Here is a 21246-nt window from a genome sequence, read left to right on the forward strand (position 1 = left end):
TCAAGCAGGGCAGGCCATGGATGAGTGCCACTTTCTGACTTGCTCAGTTCTTACAGAGCTGAGGAGCACCAGCCCAGGGGTGGTGCCACCCATAATGGGCTGGGTCCTCACCTATCAATCACTAAGGAAGTGTTATACACGCAGGCTTGCCCACACCTTGATCTTATGGAGGCATTTTCTCCATCGAGGTGTCTTCTTCTCAGATGACTGTAGCTTAAGTTGATAATAAAATTAGCCAGCCCAACCGATCCCTTGTCCACTTGACACAAACACATCACTGTTAAGCCACAGCCTTTCCTCCCTTGTTCTTCCCTAAGACGACACATTAATAAAGACATCACAGTAGAAAAGTTTACAAGCTGAAAAAACCTTACAGATTCAAACCCTAAAAGTTGTCTTCTTAAAAATGTCAGTCTTAAAGTCCCAAATCTCTATAGAACTCTCAAATTTCTTTCTTTTTTTCAAGTTTAAAGTCTCTCAACCATGGGCTCCTATAAAATCACAAATGAGTTAAACACTTCCTTACCTCAAGAGGGAAGAACCAGGGGACAGTCACAGTCGGAAGAAAAACCAAACTCGCAGTGTAAATCAGTGTGGGGTGCGCTCGTGATCTCTGGGCTCTAGAGGGCTGGCCGTCTAGGTTCTGTTGGTGTTCTTGGTGGTCATCCTATAGTACCTAGCATTTCCAAAACACTGGGGTCTTCTGCTGCAACCGGGCTACACTTTCACCAATAGCTTCTCTTGGGCTCTCTTTGTGGTGCCAAGTCTGTTTCTTAGCATGACCGTTTCTGGGCCTTCCAACTGCAGCAACTTCACCGATAGCCTCTCCTCACCTCTCACAACGCACAATCCCAGTTTCCTGCCTTCACGACCACTTCATGTCTTTAAAACCAACACTTCCTGGGTGACTCTTTACCAAGTTTGACTTGAGGGCAAGGTATGACGCTGGCTGCCTCTGGACCATAGCCTCAGTGTGCTGGCTGTCAGGAAAGGCTTCTTAGAAGATCTCACCTCAGTGATGCAGGTTTGTTCTTAATCCCTGCTGATGTCTTTCACCTCCAGCCAACCAGCATCCATTGTCCCAGTAAAGCAAAGGTTTTACTTCAGAGGCGCCGGTCTCATTAAATCATGGCTGACTCTTCAGTCCCAGCTAAAGAGACCAGACACCACAGTCTTAATTCAAAATAGGAAATATGCAACTGGCCTGGTAGACTTAATGTAGCTCTCAGAATTCCCTCGGGAACTCCACCAGCCAGGCCTCTGTCATTTCTGATCCTCTCAACATTGTTTTCTGCCACGTTTCCGTAGAATAACTCACTGGACTTTAAACACTCGGTGGCTTTTCTTGTCCAAAATTCTGAAATCCTTTCAAAAATCCTCCCCAAAACAATACGGTCAGGCCTGTCCCAGCACCATCTCAGTATTCTGGTACCCATATCTGTCATAGGTAGGGTTACTTGTGCTGTGACGAACCACCAGGACCAGAGTAACTTGAGGAAAGAGTTTATTTGGCTTACACGTCCAATCACTGTTCATCATTGAAAGAGTCCGGACAGGAACAGAGCAGGAAGCTGGAGGCAGGAGCCAATGCAGAGGCCATGGAGGGGGGCTGCTCACTGACTTGCTCCCCATGGCTTTCGAAACCTGCTTGCTTATGGAACCCGGGACCAGCAGCCCAGGGAAGGCCCCGCCACAAATGAACTAGACACTCTCTCCCGTCAGTCCCCAAGTAAGAAAATGCTCTACACACTTGCCGGCAGCCTGATCCTAGGGAGGCTTTTCCTCAGTCAAGGTTTGTTCCTCAGATGACTACAACTTGCCTCAAGTTGACAGAAAACTAGCCAGCACACACATCTTTAGGGTCGCTGCCTTGTTTTCTCTGTTTCTCGTTCTGTTTCTGCTTGATCGTGCGGTTCTGTTTCTGACCGTCTGTCCCCCACTGTCTCTGCCTCTCGCCTTCCCACCATCTGTCCCTCTTTCCCCTGCCTGGGCCCCGTCTGGGCTGGAGCCAGGCTCCGGGGGGACTGGGTGGGTGAGGAGAGAATGTACACAGCTCTGAGCAACTGTGGTTTGTGGGGGGGGAGTCCAGCTGGAGGCAGGAGCAGGGGTTTTGGGGGGAGTTTCTGGCCCCCTCACATTTGGCAGTGCCTTCGCTGTCCATTGAGCTTTGTTTTGGGGGACTTTGGTATGTCGCTGAGGAACCTTCTCTCCAAGGTCCTTGGGTGGTTGGGGCCTGGGACCCCAGCTTAAGCACAGATCCTGAACTCAGGCGTCTCTCATGAAATTCAGGTTTGATAGCTTCTGGCTGAGCTCAGCCCTGGTGGCTGACATCACCGTGGCCCACGCTGCTTCTTGGAGTGCTTGAAAGACAGCATGTGTGACTCTGGGCACCCCAATCCTTACCCCTGCACAGGTCCAAGACCCACAGAGAGCAAGTTCCCCATCTCTGGCCCTCCCGATCCAGACCCCTCTGCTGTTCCCCTTGCTCTGGCTGGAGCCTGTCGCTTGGCTGTGGGCCACAGGCCTCTGGTGGAACGGGAAGTGATTAGCCTCAGGTTCCCATTCCCAGGCCTTCTGTGACAGGTCTTTATGTCAGAAATAGACAGTCTTACGCTGCCTTGAAGCTTTCTGCCTAGTCAGAGAACTGCAGAGAGTGACTGACTCAGTGGAGTCTGACTGACTAGTCGGCTGGAGTGAGTCTATCTGACTGACGGGTGGACAGATGGACAGGCGGGTGGACAGGCAGATGGACGGATGCGTATCTCACTGGCTAAGAGAGTCTGGGGAGGGACTGGTCTATGGTTGGGCTTAGGGTTCATCTGTCTTCAGGCTTTGGGGCTTACAGAGGGGTCACCTGCAAGCAGAGCCGCCTGCCACTTCGAGGCTAGCCTGTCAGATGCCAGGCACCGTCTCTCCACCATTGGCTTACCTCGCCGCCTGTGAAGGCAGTAGCAGGATGGTCTGGAGTCAGGGTGTCAGCCCCTGGAAAGTTTCTCCATCTATGAGGGAGCCATATGTATAGCTTCCCCCGGCCTGCAGTCTGTTGTGGTGGGTGGATGCTCTCTGTCTGGGTGTTCCATGGCCTTTGTTCTTGTGCCTTGTTACGTGGGAGCATGTGTATCTATCTGAAAGGGAACCTGCTGTGTGGAGGAGTCTGGGTTGGGTCATCTTATGCCTGGTCCCAAGGGTGAACCGCCATGAAAGTCAGCCTGATCTAGCTGGTCCAGGAAGTGGGGCTTAGCCACACGGAGTGGCTGGTGTGGCCAGCTGCAGTTTCTGTGCTGTCCTAGACTTGGGGACGGAGCCTTCTTTAGGTGGCATGGCTTTGGGGCCCAGGGTGGACTGTTTGGTCCATAGTTTCAGGTTGCCTGGTCCCACAGGCTAACAGTCTGTCTCTCTCTTCTGCTTTTGGGGAACATAGCAGAGGGAAGCGATATGAACTCTGGGCCAAGAGGACTGTCCTAGGTGCCACCTTCGGTTTTGAGATGGGTATTGAGAGCTTCCTGGAGAATTCTGTTGGGAGGAGAGCCTGAAGTCCCCAGTGTGCTGTGTTCCTTTGTCCTTATATTTTAAATGACAACATGAGGCTGGGGGCAAAGTCCAGGGCTGAGAGCCGACAGAGGTAGGGAAGGGGACAGCAAAGGGGACGAATGGGAGTTGTAGTCTCTTCCCATCGCAAGGGTAATGGGGGAGGGAGTAGGTGGGGCACCTGGCTGCCCAGGCTACAGTTGTTCCCAGGAATAAAGCATCCTGTGTCCTTAGAGTGCAGCTGTGTGGGGGCGGGGAGCAGCCCGACTCTGCCTGGCCACTTCTGCCAGCAGCTGCTGTCTTGGCCCAGAGGGAGACAGGGTGGGGCTGACCTAGCTGGGAGCCAGGGTAGGGACAGACCTTCCTTGACTGCACTATTCAGTGATAACAGTGTGTCAGACAGACTCTTTGCATGCACCGAGGCTCACAAGCCACTGTGGAGGTGAAACTACTCCTGTGTCTCTCCCCCGTTGTACAGATAGGGATACTGAGGCTGGCGGCACCTCCATGCACCATCTGTGTCACAGAACTGGGTACTGCAGAGCAGGGCTGGGATCGAAGCCCAGGGCCATCTAGATGAGAACTGGGTTGTTTTCCTAACCTCTTTGTTCCCGGAGCATCCCTGTGCAGCCTGGGTGGTCCCTGACTGGCCAGAGAACAGAGGGACTGTGGAGCAGCCAGGTGCAGGGCCATGCGGGAGACAAATGGGCAGCCTCAGGGAAGAGCAGCCACCGAAGCTGACAAATGCCCATCAGTGAGAAGGAACCATGTGTGGTGGTGCAGAACTGACATCCCCGTATGTGGGAGGCGGAGGCAGGAGGATCAGAAGTTCAAGGACACCCTGGGCAGCGTAGGGAGAGATGGCTCACGCTAGGATCACTGTGGAGATCTGGTTCCCAGTATCCACATGGCTTACAACTGTCTTAACCCCAGTTCCAGGGGTTCTGACCCCTTCTTTTGACCTCTAAAGGGACCAGGCGTGCATGTGGTGCCAGATACATGTGTGTAGGCAAAACACTCATAAAATAAGTCCTTAAAAGGTTGAAGGTAACAGATGGCCTGGGCAGTAGGTCTGTGGTCGAGCGCTCGCTTAGCGTGCATAAAGATTTCATCGCTTCGCTCTGCAAAAACAGAACAAAAACGAGGCCCGGTGACCCCACTGGCTTCTGTGTGTTGTGACAGGTGTGCTTTCTGAAAAGCTGACTGCTCTCCTTCAGGGCCTGCAGCCTGCTTCCCTAAGCTATCCTGCACATGTGGAGGGCACATGTGGCTGCACTGGGGGCCCGGGGTCACTGTGGGAGCCTTATTTCTGTTTCCAGGGAATAGGAGAGATGTAGCCAGGAGGAGGCAGTAAGGGCTGTCAATACTCAGGCCGCCTGGAATTTTGTCTTCTAAGAACACAGCCATGGGAAAGAGTGGCCAGGGCCAGGCAGGATCCACATGTAGCACTGTGACTGTGGGAGTGCTCAGGGTAGGAAGTTCGTATACTGCGGCCTGAAGTCATGGCTGGAAAACAAGTGCCCAGCTAACTTGGGTGACCACACTCTCTCTGCTCTGTTCATCCCCAGGACCGCAGCCTGGCAGGCAAGCTGGAGCCCGTGTCACCTCCCAGCCCACCACACGCTGACCCTGAGCTAGAGCTGACGCCATCTCGGCTGTCCAAGGAGGAGCTGATCCAGAACATGGACCGTGTGGACCGTGAGATCACCATGGTGGAGCAGCAGATCTCCAAGCTGAAGAAGAAGCAGGTGAGTAGTGAGGATGGGAGGGGCTCCAGTGAGCGGGCAGGAACCCCGCCCCGAATCCTCCGGTGCCCGGGACCATGCAGTCTCCTGTTTTTTAAATACGTTTTGCTTCTGGAAGCCTCTGGGCTGGGCACATCAGGGCCATGCATCTGTACTTCCAACAGAGAGTCCAGAGTGTTGGGGGACCAAGGCTTTCTGAGCGAGGCACTGAGCTGCCTGGGACAGAGAAAGAGCCATAGGCTGTTTTTGCATGAGAAGCTGAATGGGGAGCTGGAAGCTGGACAGTGGGGCTTCCAAGATGGCGACCCAAAATCCCAGAGTGAGGCTGGGCCCTGGTGCCGTTAGGTTGGCCATGCCAGACCAGTGGAGAACATCTTCGGTCCTCCAGGCCTGGCTTGGGGACTGGGCTGGAGCCACGGTTACATTCATGGATGTTGATTAATTCCGGAGACCAAGTGACTTGAGCTGTTGTTATTAGTTTTGGTTTGCTTTTTTTTTTTTTTTTTCTTCTTTCTTATCCTAAATTGCTTTTGGAATGGTATCTTATAAAAGAATGTTTTTATATACGTACACATGCACGCACGCGCTCAAACGCCCGCCCGCATGCACGGTTAAAGAGATGATTTGGTGGTTAAGGGCACGTGTTATTCTTGCAGAGTACCAAGGTTCAATTCCCAGCACCCACATCTGGCAGCTTACAACTGCTTGTAACTCCAGCTCCAGGAGATGCCCCTGACCTCAGGCACATGGGCATATACAGACGTACACACACAAGTACATGATGTAAATGCATAAAAAAATATTTTAAGAAAATAAAAATATACTTAGTCATTTGTGTGTGTGCATGTGTACGCTAGAATACAGTTTGTGGGAGTTGGTTCTCTCCATCTTGTGCTTGTCAGCTTGTGGTGAGTTAACCTCTCCCCCTACCCCCTTCTTTTTTTGAGGCAGGGTTTCTCTGTGTAGCCCTGGTTGTCCTGGCACTCAACTCTGTAGACCAGGCTGGCTTCGAAGTCACAAAGATCTGCCTGCCTCCGCCTCCTGAGTTGTGGGACTAAAAATGTGTGTTGTTCCTACATTGGTCAGCACCCCTTCTTTTAGAAGGGGACATGGAGGAAGACAGGGTCTTTCAGGCCCTGGTTGGCCTGAAACTCACTAGCAGGCTGGCTTCGAACTCACAGAGATTGCTTCTGACCTTCGTTTGAGTTGAGTGCTGGGATTAAAGGAAGCACCACCATGCCTGCCCCACCCACTTACATTTATAAGTGCTGCGCGTGCGTGCGTGTGTGTGTGCGTGCGTTCGTTCAGGTACCTCGAGGCCCTAAGAGGGCTTTAGACATCTTGGAGCTAGACTTACAGGTGGTTGTGAGCTGAGTTCAGTGCTGAGAACTGAACTCAGGGCCTTTGCAAGAGCAATACACACTGATAACCACTGACCAGTCTCTCTGTACATACCCCTTGGCCCCAAACTAAAATTCCCAAGCATAAATGAATCATTTTAAAGTTTACAGTTAACTGGCAATGGGCTCTCTCTTCCTCCTTTGTTCTGACAGACGCAGAGCCATTTAGCAATATCCCATCTTCCAGCCCAGTGTTCCCGCTGTGACAGTCTGTGGTGCTACTTTCTGGATCTCACACACACACACACACACACACACACACACACACACACACACACATTTGCCTTTCGTGTCCCTGCCTTGTGCGCTCAGCATAAGGAGTTTCGGGTTCACAGAGCGTGGTTGAGCCTCTTTATGGAAGAGTGCTGGTCTACCGTGTGGCTATAGCTTGAATGACTGTTTCTGCTTGTCCGGCAGCTCGCCCGCTCACTGCTCATGAGGGCTCAGTTCTTCCAGGTCCTCACTGGTGGTGTTTCCAGACTGTACTGGCCTGGGACTGTGTAGTGTGTGATCAAGGGCGGGGTGAAGCCAGGGTCCTCACAGCCCTGCGCTCACCGGGTTGTGCGGTGTCTTTTTAGATCTTCCAATCACTTTTATGGGTATGTGATGTCACTGCCAGGTCACACTGAGGAGGTGGCCGAGGGTCAGAGAGGTGCAGTGACTCTGGGACCCTGAGGGAGGGAAAGTCTGACTTCAGGCCAAGAGCTATGCTGTCTAGTCAGGGCAGTAGCCATTGGTTCGTTCTCCGGGGGAGGGTCTTCACCCTCCCAGCTTCTTAGTGTTCCTGGCTTTTGTTTCTTTGTTTTTGTTTTGGTTTTTTTTGGCTGGTCTGTGAGAGCTGCCACCAGGGGTCACTGCAGGACCAAGGCCCTCAATGCTGCCTGTTTCTGCCTCATCTTATCCCTGTTTGGGGCCGTGAGAATCTGCTCCCATGTGACTGAACATGCTAGCTGTATGTCCATAGTCAGCAGAGCACTCATGGCGCCCTCTGCAGGTCACCGTGGGCATTGGCTTCCCGTGGAGCCTGAGCCGAGTCTTGAATCCTTTGGTCTTCGCTTCTGACTTTGGGGTAAAGCGGACACCAGCAGCAGCAGCAGGAAGGGATGCCACATATGAGGAAATGGACCAGGGGTCCAGTGTGAACACATGGGCATGTGCTGCCACCGTGGCTACCGGTGGTGGTGGTGGTAGTGAGAGTGATGATAGTGATGTTGGTGATGGTGATTGTTGAGATGGTAAAATCTATGTGACGGTGATGGAGTTGGTGAGGATGGTGATGGAGGTGGTGATGGGCATGAGGGTGGTGGTGATAGGGATGAGGGTGGTGGTGAGGATGCTGATGATGCTGATAGATCTGATGGTGATGGAGGTGGTGGAAGTGGTGATTGGTGATGAGGATGGTGGTGGGGTGAGGGTGGTGTTTTAAGGATGCCGCTGATAGTAATGGTGGGGATGATGTTGATGATTCGTGTCCGTGGTGGTAGGGTGGCAATGGTGGTGGCGGCAGCGGTGTTCATGATGGTGGTGTTCATGATAGTAATGACGGTGATGGGTGGTGGTGACACTGTTGGTGGCCATGGTGGCCGGTGGTATCGATCCTGATGGTGGCGATTATGCACTGCTGTTGTGGATGTGGTGCTGGCGGTGATGGGTGTAGCTGTGATAATGGCGATGGTGATGGGGTTGATCGTGGTGAACGTGATGCTGAAGGTGATTGTAATTCGATGCTGGTGGTGGTAGTGTGCTGGAAAGCTCTGTCTGGCGAGCCTTTCTGCCTCTCCCATCTCCCTCCACGTAGCTCCTGGTTTAGTCCTCAGTAGATTTAGGAACTCTTCGTTTCCAGGGGAGGAATAGGAAGGTCAGAGACACCGAGTAACGTCTCAACAGGCTGTGTTGTTGTCCAGGTCAGAAGTATCATGCTCCAGGTTGAGGCCTTTGCCCTGTGCCTGCAGCCTCTCTGGGAGCCGTGAGCTTGTGGCGGCAGTGGTGGGTGAGAATGGCCGGTCCCTTGCACACGTAGTGCAGTCCCTCATCTGTGTGACCTCTAGCCCTTATTACAGCCCAGTCAGCTCCTTCGCACAGATGAGAACTGAGGCCCTAGCAAGGAAGAACCCCTCTTCCCCTCCTGCTCTGTCTCTGGAGCAGGATTTGAACCAAGAAAGCCTGGTCCAAGGTGGATACGCAACCACCAGGGAGCCCTGCCAAGGAGGGCACAAGTGTCTGGGTGACTCATAGGAAATGGGGATCAGCCTGACTTCCTGTGTGTGGCTACGGGCAAGCGGGGAGCAGCGCCTCAGCTTCCGGCCTACACCGCTCACGCTGTCCCTTCCCTGCAGCAACAGTTGGAGGAGGAGGCCGCCAAGCCACCCGAGCCCGAGAAGCCGGTGTCGCCACCACCCATAGAATCAAAGCACCGCAGTCTGGTCCAGATCATCTACGACGAGAACCGGGTATGGCCTGCAGGAACAAACCACCTTGAACCACGAGTCCCTGCCACAGTGGAGGCTGGCGAGTGGGTGGGGAGGGCCTGTGAGCCATGCATGGCATAGGCGTCAGGCTGGAGGGGAGCGAGGGGGCCTGCTGTTCTCTGAGAGGCACCATCACCTCGTATCTGCACAGCAGATCCAGTGGCACACTTGGTTTTACCTATATTAACACTGCCAGCTAGCTGCCTGGCCCGCCCTAGGAAGATGTGCAATGGTGTCTCCATCATACGCATGGAGAAACAGATCCAGGGATGGGGCGTGCCGAGGTCACAGTTACCCAGCCAGGATGTGGTAGATGTGGGAATTTGAAGTGGGCTCATGAGTTGCAGGACCTGATTCTCAGCCTTTACCTCTGCTTCCACAGTCCCCCTCAAGCTTGTGAGCTGGGACAGCCAGGCACCTGGTAGGCGGGAGGGAAGTTCCCCTTTCTCCCCTCTCATTGGCTGATTCCACGAGGACCTTTGAGCTTCTGAGCCTTGACTGCTTGGATTCTCTGTATCTGAGAGTGAGAAACCAAAGCCCAGAGAGCCAAGGCTTGTGCCTCAGCTCCTTAGCAGGCTACTTAGCTTAAGTAGGTGTTCTTTACTGCTGAGGAAGAGACTGGGGTTCAGGGAGGGCAGGGGGCCTGCCTGAAATTGCACAGCACGTTAGATTTGGGGCTGGGACTCAGAACCAAGATTAAACTTGCTTGACTGTGGTGGAGGTGGTCGGAGAAGTGTGATTCTCTCTAGCTGCAGTGGACACATGTTCCCAAGGCTGCCTTCCGGCCACCCTGTGTTCAGCTGTCCTTCTTTAAGGGAGGTGCCTCTGCTCTTTCCCTCTAGCCCCGAACCCCACCCCATCCCCCACATTTGTACTGGCTAAGGCGTGTATCACAGCCAGTTATAGTAGGTGCTTGGAGTTGGCAGGAGACCCGGAGATGTGTAGCACCCTTGTTTGTCCCTCTGCCTGCACTGAGCCTGGAGCTGGCTACCCGGCTTTCCTTGAGGAGTGACAGGCCTAGTGTTCCCTGCCCTCAATAGGACTCGATTTTAATCCCCTTCCTTCCCGCCAAGAGGCAGGACAAGGGCTTGTCTCCATTGTTCCTGTCCTGGTCGTCAGGCTGCCCAAGGCCTTGTGCATCTGGAACACATCTGTCCTCAAGGCCAGCGAGTGGCTTTCCCACCTCCCGTGGAGTCTGTGGGCATCACCGTTGTGGGCGCAGCTGAGGAGAAGTGTGTCACAGTCAGGGAGGGAAGGGAGCTAGCATGGCTAAGGGGGGGCACTGCATGGGAGGGAGCCTAGCTTTGATCTTCAGAGCATGCTCTGCCTGTCACACCTTGTCACATATATGGCTGTGTGTGTATGTGTGACCAGCGGAGGGGTTAGAGTGGGTCCATAGAGTCACCATGCGTTTACATGTCATACATTTATGTCTGCTTAGCACATGTGTGGCTACGTGAGCACTGCCTGGGCTCATGTGGACACATATGTGCACTCTGAGAGTTGATACAGACATTGGGGTTTTATCTGTGATATCAGGGCACTGTGCGGTATGTGGTGGTGGCCCCATCTGGCCCCAGGGTCTCTGGCTGTGTGACTCTGGATCCTGCAAAATGCCAGGGAACTCCTGACTTCCTGAATGTTCTCTGGGCATGCTTCTGGTGGCCTCAGACAATGTTGTCCCCCTGGCTCTGGCTACCTCATCTACAGGGTCAGACCTTCAGATACCCATGGGCTTATAGCCAGAGCTGGTCTGCTCTCCCTGATTGTGTGTCCCTGGGCCCTCTGACCTTTGTCTACAGATTGAAGCTGCCCTAGTAGAACTGACTGCCCTGGTCAACTTTGGGCAAGGCTGCCTTAGCTCTAATGAGTATGTACCAACATCTACAGCGAGCTGGCCTTGTTTCCACATATGGGTGACAGATCATAGTGTTTGGGAACCTGTTGTATGCCAGGGATGGAATTGGCATCGTGGCTATGTCTACTGTCTGCCAGTGTGTTGGGGAAGCTAGGGAGCCAGACTGAGAGGTGACCTGGGGTCAGGCTGTAGGTTCACAAAGAGCCCTGTGGTCCTGTCCTGGAGCAGGTGTGAGGGACTCAGTTAGGCCTGGGTGACAACACTGCTGCCTTGTCCTGTGGCTGGCAGGCACACTGGTCAGGTGAGGGTGGTCAGGCGAGGGTGGTCAAGGGGATTGGGGGAAGTTGAGACCTCTCTGGGGAGGAAGGTGGGTAGAGCCTGGCAGGGCAGCATGCCAGGGAAGAAGTGCAAGGAAGTGGCTGGACCTGCGGTGTCTGGGAAGCAGCAGAGTCCACACAGCAAGGACCCAGCCATCTTAGCTGGGGGATGGGCAGCTTCAGCTTCCAAGGTGGCAGGAGATGGTGAGGGAGGGAGTATGAGAGGGAGTGAGGCTGAGGCAGTCACTGAGGAAGTCACCCTTCTTAGGGTGTCCCCAGTCCTCAAGGAGGGACAGCAGACTTGTCCCTCAGCCCCTTCCAGCACAGCCTTATACAAGCTAGCAGTGTGGTTTGCAGGGCACGGCGTCCTAGAGACCCCTCCCCCCAGATGCAAGGCTCTGCTCTAGCTGTAAGCACAGTTCCTGGTGGCCCCGCTGTGTTAAGTGCCACCCCTTTTGCCTAAGCACAGAGCTGGTGCTGATTCCCACAGAGCTGTCACTCACACCAAGATCTCATAGCTGAGTCAATATTCCTGGCTCAGTCCCCATCTTATGCCCTGGCCACACCCTGAGGCTGCTGGTCTCAGGGTCTCAGCTCTGCACAGAAGAGCCAAGAGTGGACCTTAGCACTAGGCAGAAGTTGGTTTTCTTGCTAGCTTGAGACCGCCCCCATAAACCATTCCGCTGTCTGGTTCGGGTGGGTGGGTTGAGATTGTCTGCCCTCAGGTAGCTCTGCCGTGGTGCTCTCAGGTGAGGATGGTGACTTCAGTGGACCCCTGAATTTTCTTCAGCATCTGCTTTCTGACATAGGGGTTCAGGCTCTGCTCCCCCCACAGTCCTAGTCCCTGTTCCCCTCTTCACTCCCTGCTTCCTGTGAATCAGCCCTGGTGGTCCCAGTCTGGGCAGCCAGCCAGCGGAGGCACAATGTTGTCTTCATGTGTTGGCCTGAGAGGAGAGATCAGCCTATTGAGGGGTGCCCCCACAGCCATGGGCCCTCTGCAGCATGCTTCTGTTTTCCTAATGAGGCCTGGTTTGTGAAGGGAGGGGATAGAGGCCAGAAATAGTCACACTATTGTGAGATGGGATCCTAGAAGGCCCCGGTGTCCCCTCCCGCCGCTCCGGCTCTGAGGTCAGCAGACACCAGAGGCATCCAAGCCTGGCAGAAGACAGCCTGGTTAGCCATGGTCGGATCCTTAGCCAGCGCCAACCTGGGAGGGACTGAGGGCTCCTTGCAGGGTTGACTGTAGTCCTCCCTGCAGATGGGGCTCTACCCTCATTCCGGAGGTGCTGGGTCCTGTCTGGTCCGAGTCCTCGTTTAATTCCTTTCTTCTCTTTGCCCCACAGAAGAAAGCTGAAGCTGCACACCGCATCCTGGAAGGGCTGGGGCCCCAGGTGGAGCTGGTGAGCCAGGCTTGGCTGGGTGGGCTTGGCGGAGGTGGGGGGGTTGGCGGAGCGGAATAGAGCAATGGGGCGGGCAGCAGGTGTCAGGGGCAGTGGGAGGGGACAGGAGGAAGTCATCTACTGCCCAGCACTGTCCCCAAGGGGAGGCAGGAAGCAACACCTCCTGATAAGGCCACTGGCAGATAACTCGTGAGTAGCTGCTGGGCAGAGAGCATGCCCGTGCCTCTGAAGCCAGCCCGCATGCACGCACGCACGCATATCCACCACGTTAGCTCTGCATGAGAGTCCATCCACGGTTGGTGTCTCTAGACTCCCTTCTCTGAGCATGATGACTGTGAACCCCTCAGAAGGACTCTGACTTCTCAGTGTTGCCGCTTGGGTCAGTGCCTGCTTGTGGGAGGAAGGGTGGCCATGACTCTAGTGATTGTTATCATTGTCCTGCTGGTCTCCAGTGTGTCACAGCTCGGTGGGGAAGCAGCCCCGGCTCAGGGGTCTGGAGTGGATGAAGCAGAAACGCGCCTCACCCACCCAAGCCTGCTCTTGATGGTGTAGTGTTGGGTCGTGTCAGTCACAGGTGGCAGGTGTTGCTGGTCATTGGTGCATAGGGTCTGGGGTGCGTGTGAGCTCCCTTGGTCTAGATGAGTCCTGGCCACTGCGTACTTGCTAAAGACTGTAGGGCGGGTACCTTCTGGCCAGGTCTGAGGTGTACCCTAGCACAGTCTTGTCCCTAAAGAACCTAGGGTAGAAGATGGGCGCGGGGTTCCTCTGCTGCCTGTGCTCTACAACCCCTTCCTGGGACCCGGGCAGGGCTGCTATGTGGCCACTGGGTCTCTCTCGCTTCTGTCATACACTAGTCACCAAGCTGTACCATCTGCTGCATAGTACTTCCTTCCAGATATGTATGATACCATGGCCTCAAGGAGCCCTGTGTCGCTGTTCTTGATCCTTCTGGCCATTTTCTCTGAATGGAGCCATGCAGTCCATGGCCATTTGTTCTTTCTCGCTGTTTCTGCCTCTCCCCTTCCCTCAGCATTGGTGTTTTAGGTTCTCCTACATGGAGGACCTGTGTTGGTGCTTTATCCCTTTTCAGAGCTGCATCATATTCCATTGTTTCTGGACTGCATTTTATCTTTCCGTTTTCAGTTGATGACCCTAGGTGGCTTTTTTGCTTTTGTCAACTGGGAATAAGGCCACACGACAAGAGTAGGGACAAGCAGCATTTGTCTCTGGAGTCTATGCCTGGTAGTAGAATTGCCGTCTCCTGTGTTGGATTTTTTTTCCCTCCTGGACGTTCCTGGCTGGTATCTAAGGTGGCTGTGCTATTGGACATTCCCATTAGCGAGTGTCTTGCCTCTGTTTCCCCCTTCTGCCATCCTGTCCAGATTCAAGGTGTGTATGCGTGTGCGTAGGCATGGCGTGCATGCCGGGCCTATAACCTTTTTGCCCTTGGAGAGAAGGTAATGTCTGTTGCTGTTTGAGGAGCGCAGGGCAGCTGGTCCCTGGAGATGTTGGCATTGGAGGGAGCAATGGCCTATGGTAAGGACACAGAGCGGTAACCTGCTGATAGGCACTTGCTGTGTATGTCTTTGGGTGTTGCCACCTTCCTCACTTTCTGGAAGAGGCTCTGAAGGGTAGTGCTCTGCCCAGCACCACACAGAGAGAGAAGTGTACCAGCCTGTTAGTGTGGCCATGTCTTCACAGGGCCTTCTGTGTGTATGTAGGGCTAACAGTGTACACACCTCCCTGGATACTGCCGATCTGGGCTTTGGTCATTGAGCCACCGTGGATTCTGGTGCCATGATACAACACTTGAGCCAAAAGTAGCTTAGGGAAGGGAATGGGTTTATTTTAGCTTATATGTTAAATGTCCATCATTGAGGGAAGTAAGGGTGGGGACTCAGGCAAAAACTTGAAGCAGAAACCATGGAGGAGGGTTGGGGATTTAGCTCAGTGGTAGAGCGCTTGCCTAGCTAACGCAAGGCCCTGGGTTCAGTCCCCAGCTCCGAAAAATAGGGAAAAAAAAAAAAAAGAAGAAACCATGGAGGAACACTCCTGTTTTGCTTTCTCACAAGTTCATTCTTAGCTAGCTTCATCATACAACCCGGGACCACTTGCCTAGGGAATGGTGCTGCCCACAATGGTTGGGCCCTTCTGCATCAATTAGCAGTTAAGCCCTACCCCCACCCCACCCCCCACAAAAAAGGGGGGGGGACCATGCCCCTAGGAAAGTTTTATCTTAGCCTTTTCTCTCAGGTGACCCCAGGTGGTGGCAGATTGACAGTGAAAGTATACTAGGAAAGTCAGGGGTCTCCCCTCCTCAGTTATTGAGTACATCGGGAGCCTTGGCATAGTAATGACAAGGTAGTGACCAGTGACCATCTTGCCCTGTGTACCCCAGAGGGAGGTAGGAACTTCAAGGATTCTACCTTGGGAGCCTCCCATGGCCCAGAGTGTCCCAGGAGAGCCCCGTGCTGGGCAGGGACCAGGCTGGCCAGGTGGGAGGCTGCACAGCTCTGAGTCACTTGCTTCCTTCCTGCTCTGAGGTGTCATTCTGAGAGCTCAGTGTCCCCATGGGCTGGGTTTGGTCACTGGCTTGCCGCCAGTCTGAAGGGCACCCACACCCACAGCTGTCAAGGGCTCCAGTTTGTGGCTGTAGCCATTTGTCTTAATGGAGAGGTCAGCCACACCCCTATTGCAGCAGGATGCAAGCCACCAGGTGTCCCTGAGCCTCCCCAGGATCAGCCCTCTGCTCCTGTCACGTGGCTTCAGGGTGTAACCCCAGTGCTGAGCCTAGGGGGCTCCCCCTGAGAGGCTACAGTTTCCTCCTTACTCCCCAGAAGGCAGGTTGAAGTCTGTGCCCTGCTGCCACCTTGGGTGTGGGTGTTCCCTTTGCCCTCCCAAGCTGGGAGCCTGTTTTGCTCACAGCCCCTTGCTGGGGTCAGTGGATCCGAGCAAGCCTCCACCCCTTCCTGCCCCAGTAGGGCTGTTCTCCATCTTTGAAACCAAACAATGGCAAACTGTCAATACATCAGCACTGTTCTAGGCTGTTCCCATATCCTGCGAGGCAGGTCCTCTGCCCTGCACCCATTTTCTAGATGAGGAAATCCAGACTCACGTGTCACTGGAGCCTGAGTCCTTGAGCAATACCCATTCACATTGGCGTTTGTTTTCATTGGCATCTGGGGAAACAAAGGATCTCGCACAGCTGCCCTGGGTACCAGGAAAGGGCACCTCCATCTTCACAGGCCCTGCATTCCTGAGACAAGGCCTTACAGCACTCCTCTGCAACGTTGGACCCCTCCTTCCACAGTTATGCAGCGAGTTTAGCTGCGGGTCCTTTCGTTGCCCTATGCAGTCCTCCCCATCTCTGCTAGGGATGCTGCACCTGTTCAGGCTCTGAACCCACAGGAGGCGCTGGTCCACGGTCTCATAACAAGAAGATCAGTTAAGCCTGGCTGTGTCCTCCCCTGGTGCACCTTACTGTAATGTGCAGAAACCGGTGTTTCCAATGCTGCAGGGGACCTGCCTTGTCTCTGAGCAGCAGGGGACCCATTGGGGAAAGGAATCTTGTGTGGTTCCCACGCTGGTCCAGAGTTGTGTTTTCCCCTTGGATTCTGTGTGTGTGTGTCTAGTAACCCAAAGACCCAGGACATGACAAGGTTCCCCACGGCGGCGTGAGTGCGCAGGAAGGAAAGGGCACAGGAGGTGGGTGTGGGAGGCAGAGTCCTCCCACAGAGTCCTCGTGGGGTGGAGTTCAGGTCATGGGCACATTTGGCAACTGGCCTTAGTCTTCCCATCCGTGCAGCAGTAGCGACTGCCACATGAGTAACCACCCTGACAATGCATCAGATTCAAAGAAGCTAGACACCCGCCCCCTTGTCCCTGGAAGGCAGCAGAGGCCTCTGGGAAGTAGTGTGTGGGAGGATAAGGGCCACTGGTCTAGCCTCTGACCTGTGACGGGTCCCATGACTGCCCACTGCTCTTACCTCATTCTCCCATGTATGTGGACCTAGCTCATGAGTTCCCTGCTGAGGAAGCCTGTGGTGTCCTCAGCCCTAGCCCTAGGCTTGTTATTCCAGGGCAGATGTTTCTTAAATTTCTGTCTGCTGCCATTGTGGACATTGTGTGCACACTTATGTCCATGTCTGAGACTCATGGGCATCTGGAATCTCAGGCCAGCTTCCTCGGTCCAGAGCAGAGGCCTTGGTGGTCTCTTGTAGGCCAGTGTGGGGAGGGGGGGGTCACTTCTTGGCAGTCGTAACTGGACTCTTCAGAAGCTGTGTGACTGTGCCTGCCACCCGCTGCCCTCAGCTTCTTATTCTTGGTTTGTTTTGGTCTCTGTGGTCCAGGGAAAGATGCCTTGTTAGCACTAGGGCTGTAGGTTTCCATGGTGATCTAGATGCCAAGCCAACCCTAAGTGTTTTACAGATAAACTACATTGCTCAGGGTCGAGGCTAGGCCTGGTCCCTGCAGTTGAATCCTAGAGCCAGCTACAGCCTTTTCCTGGCCAGGTCCTGCTCCTCCCCGTGTTCTTGTCACACTCCCAGTCATATATCTGATTATTCAGCCAGTGGATAGCTACCAGTCAGTGCCAGGGCTGAGAGTGCTTGGTGTGGGTTCTGGCTGGTGACCCTAGCCCACCATACCCTGTCACCCGTCCCATCCATCTCTGACAGGATTCTTCTTCCTCTGCAGCCTCTGTACAACCAGCCGTCCGACACACGCCAGTACCATGAGAACATCAAAATGTGAGTCACTGCTATAGGGTACCAGCCCAGTCCTGGGGACCAGGACACCAGTGGGAAGCCTGGGTGGGAAGTCCCCTGCTATAGCAAGCCCACGCCGGGCTCAGAACAGGCCTGGAGCAGCTTGGGTACAGAGACTGGAGGCAGGAGGCCATGGTGTTGAGAAGAGACAGGCTCTTAGCTCTGGTCTGCTCTGGTGCACACTTGGTGCCCAGGGCAGCTCAAAGCACTAATCCAGAGGTTTCATGAGCCATGCCCCAGTGATGGGTCATTTCCCGGGCAGAGGTTGGGAGGAGATAATGTCCCTTTGGTGTCATACAGTGGGGTGACGCAGGGATGCCAGGCAGTTCTGGTGTCTGATGGCTGGTGTCCTTAAGCTGGAGGGTGTGTGTGGAATGACTGTAAGGTACTGGCTTCCTGGGATGTTTGAATGGCAGTCCCTCCCATCAGTGGGCAGTGGAGGAAACATTTCTCATCACCTGGAAATCAAAAGGTGGGGAGCGGCCTGGAGCGCATGGTGGGGTATTAGGTGTGGGGAGGAGGCCTGGAGGCAAGGGTCTTAGGGATCCAATTCTGAATGGTCCCACAATACTCTGGGAGGTGCACAGGTATTGGCTGGTGGCATTGGAGCATAGCTTGGTGAGCCCAGTAGGTGGTGACACAGTGATCTGGTTAGTGTCCTGCAAGCCAGTGTCCCTCTTGGTTCTCAAGTGTCACAGATACAGGAGACTTCTGAATGTATGGCTTTTGGAGTTGTGTGATGTCACACCCTGGCCACCTCCTGGAATATCTAACCCTGAGGGCCCTGTACTGGCTGTCAGTATTGGGTCCAGCTGCTGCCGTGGCTGTCCATGTTGTCTGTGGTCCTCTCATTGCCCTGAGCCTGAGTCGTTCTGCTTCTCTCTGTGGGGCCTGCCCAGCTGGCCCTGGTCCCCATGGGGAGATGGGTTACAGAAGAGAGATGATGACAGTTCATTATAGGGGCTTGTCACAGTTGCTTGGGGAGAGGGTGTGGAGGGGGGAGTGCCACCAGGCCAGGCTACTGAGACATTGATTTACTTGTTTATTTGTTCATTGACTTGGTCACTCTGTCCCTCAGTTATTTTACTTGTTCATTCATTCATTCACTCGCTCGCTCGCTCGCTCGCTCGCCGGCCGATGTTGCCAGTGCTGTTCTCACCCCGTGGAGTCAGGACAGTACAAAGGCTTATTCCGCGTTTGGGTTTTGACAAGCAGCAGAGAAGAGTGAGGGGTTCAGTCACGGAGAAAATCTCCACTCGCCTGAGGCTTGCTCAGCCCTGGCTTTCATGTCATGACACTCCTTGGTGGGTTTCTTAAGTGCGTCGGAAGAAGATCTCATTGGATGGCCCTGGCTAGCCCAGAGCCTTCTGAGTGCTGGGATTCCAGGATGTGCTGTCATACCCAGTCTGACGTAGCCGGTGACCGGACGACAGGCTGATGGTTTTATATTGCTTTTGCTGCTTACAGTGAGTGATGTTCCTGGGGATAGAAACAGTCATGGACCCAAGCCAAAGAGGTGTGTGCCCGGACAGTGTAGGCGACGTTAGCCTTAGCTTAGCTGTGACCCGTGTCACCTGTGCTGACCAAGGATGGATTTGGAATGGATTTCTTTGATGCCCTTTGCCTCTATTAGAATCTGTCTGGGCTTGGTGGCATAGGTCTGTGAGCCCAGTGCTCTAGAGGTTGGTGAGTAAAAGATATATCCGGGGCTACAAAATAAGACAATAGCCTTAAAGCTAGCTAGCTGAACTACCTTCCTATCTACCTACCTACCTACCTACCTACCTACCTACCTACCTACCTACCTACCTGCCAGACACTGATAGCTTTAAAAATCAGTAAGTAAAGACAGAAGAAAGGAAACAGGGGTCTTGAGCCTATGCCAGTTGTGGTGACCATCCAGCTGCGTTATTCTAGCTATTAAGTCATAAATATGGCTCTGAGGGAGTGACCTTTCTTACGCAGACAGCTAGTTTTCTGTTTGGTAAGTCCATCTGTGAGTGCGTTGTGAGCTACGTCATGCTTAGAGTGCTAGGGCTTGCTGTAGGCGCCATTAACATCATGGCCACTGTTGCTTATTTCAGAGTTACACTGCTAAATCCACTGCGAATGTGCCCCGAGAGGAGAGAATGGAGTAATAGGAGATGGGGGAGGGAGTCTGGCTCGAGACCGGGGCAGGATGTGCTGGTAGAAGCCTGAGCAGCTGCCTGGCTGTGTGGAGCATCCCAGGCAGCTGGGACCAGCAGTGCAAAGGCCCTTGGGCCGTGCTGAGCTGCTCGAGATTGCAGACTGCCGCAGCCACAGGCAGGATCAGTCAGGCCCAGGAGGGTGCTTCTTGTACTTCCGCTCGGTCACCATCCGCAAAGCTGCGGCCTCTCTTGTGGGATGTGCTCTGCTACGAGTTTACCTTCAGGTTCACTGTGATGGCCACTGGGAGAAAGGTCCTGCCGTGCCGTGGGAAGGCCCTGAAGAGCTATGGGCAGTGAGGTATGGAAGGTCAAGGCATCAGGTCTAGGGTCCCGCCCAGGGCTGGTAGTATGTGGTAAGCTGCCTCTTGACTAGCGCCACCACTCACTGGGGACCACACACTTCAGCTGTGGCCCTCGGCTCCATCGGCCGTTCTTGACCCCATTCCTGCTGCTCCGGCCTGTGGATGAGTCTGAGGAACGGGGAAGCCTAGGGCTGGGACGCAAATTTTGCTTTTTTAAAAAAATTTTTTTTTTTTGGTTCTTTTTTTTGGAGCTGGGGACCGAACCCAGGGCCTTGCGCTTCCTAGGTAAGCGCTCTACCACTGAGCTAAATCCCCAGCCCCTTTTTAAAATTTTTTTTAAGCCCCTTTTGGACAGAGTTTGCATACAGGTTGCCATTTTTAAAGTCTGAGCAGTAGCTTTTTCTTGGTCACTTAGGGTGAGCTTGTCAGCATGGGCTGCAACAGCACAGTGTCAGGGAATTCTGTCTTTTTGTTTCTTCCGGTCAAGGACTCCTCTGGTCTTCTCTGTGTCCTTCCGTGTTCCTGATGTTTCTCATAGGTGGGGGCTGGGCTGCCCCAGTCGCTCACAGTCCTGGGGTAGGTACAGTGGGCAGCGCGGGGTGTAGAGACCAGGCTCTGAAAGTGCAGATAGCTTCCTCTGGACTGAGACTACTTCCAGAGGGCTGCTGGGTAGCACGCCCTGTGACATGGTGAGGCTCAGGCCCGGGAAGCTGCTTGGAAGGCAGTGTCTATGTGACCTAGGTGAAATGTCAGGAGTTCCCAGGCCTCCGGGGTGGATGAAGTCCTTAAGGCCTGGGGGCCTTTGGGGTTACTGCCTAATTGGGTGAGAAAGATTCAGAATGGTCAGCCTCGCCTCCTAGGGGTTGGGGGTTACCAGGGGAAACAGAATTCCCTAAAGGTGGAGCCAGGACCTCTGGAGTCACGTGGCGGTAGAGACTCAGCTCTGAGAAAACGGACTGAACAGTGTTAGGCTGGGGGCGTGCTGTAATCCCAGCTCGCAGGGGCCTGAGACTGTAGGAATGAGTGAGTCTAGCCTAGGCTGTCTAGCAAAAGCCAGACAAACAGACAACACCTGCATTAAACAGACAGTGTCAGGGTTGGGGATTTAGCTCAGTGGTAGAGCGCTTGCCTAGGAAGCGCAAGGCCCTGGGTTCGGTCCCCAGCTCCGGAAAAAAACAAAAAAAACAGTGTCGTCAGAGCTGCTGATGCAGGTAGTGAGCGGCCCATCACTGGGAGGTATGCAAGCCAAGAGTGCTATAGGTTGCTCTCTTTG

General features: G+C 54.0%; 1 protein-coding gene across 52 annotated transcripts in view; it reads left to right on the forward strand.

The window, feature by feature from the left end:
- Nucleotides 1-21246, forward strand: part of Ncor2 (nuclear receptor co-repressor 2) — a 162646-nt gene that overhangs the window by 63870 nt on the left and 77530 nt on the right. For all 52 annotated transcript variants that reach the window (NM_001437571.1, NM_001108334.2, XM_087578889.1 and 49 more), the window contains 4 exon segments: nt 5097-5276; nt 9010-9123; nt 12660-12716; nt 17412-17464. In NM_001437571.1, coding sequence (NP_001424500.1) covers nt 5097-5276; nt 9010-9123; nt 12660-12716; nt 17412-17464 — 404 coding nt within the window.

Source organism: Rattus norvegicus, chromosome 12 (assembly GCF_021556685.1).
Source record: "Rattus norvegicus strain SHRSP/BbbUtx chromosome 12, alternate assembly SHRSP_T2T, whole genome shotgun sequence".
In the NCBI taxonomy this organism is placed as follows: domain Eukaryota; kingdom Metazoa; phylum Chordata; class Mammalia; order Rodentia; family Muridae; genus Rattus; species Rattus norvegicus.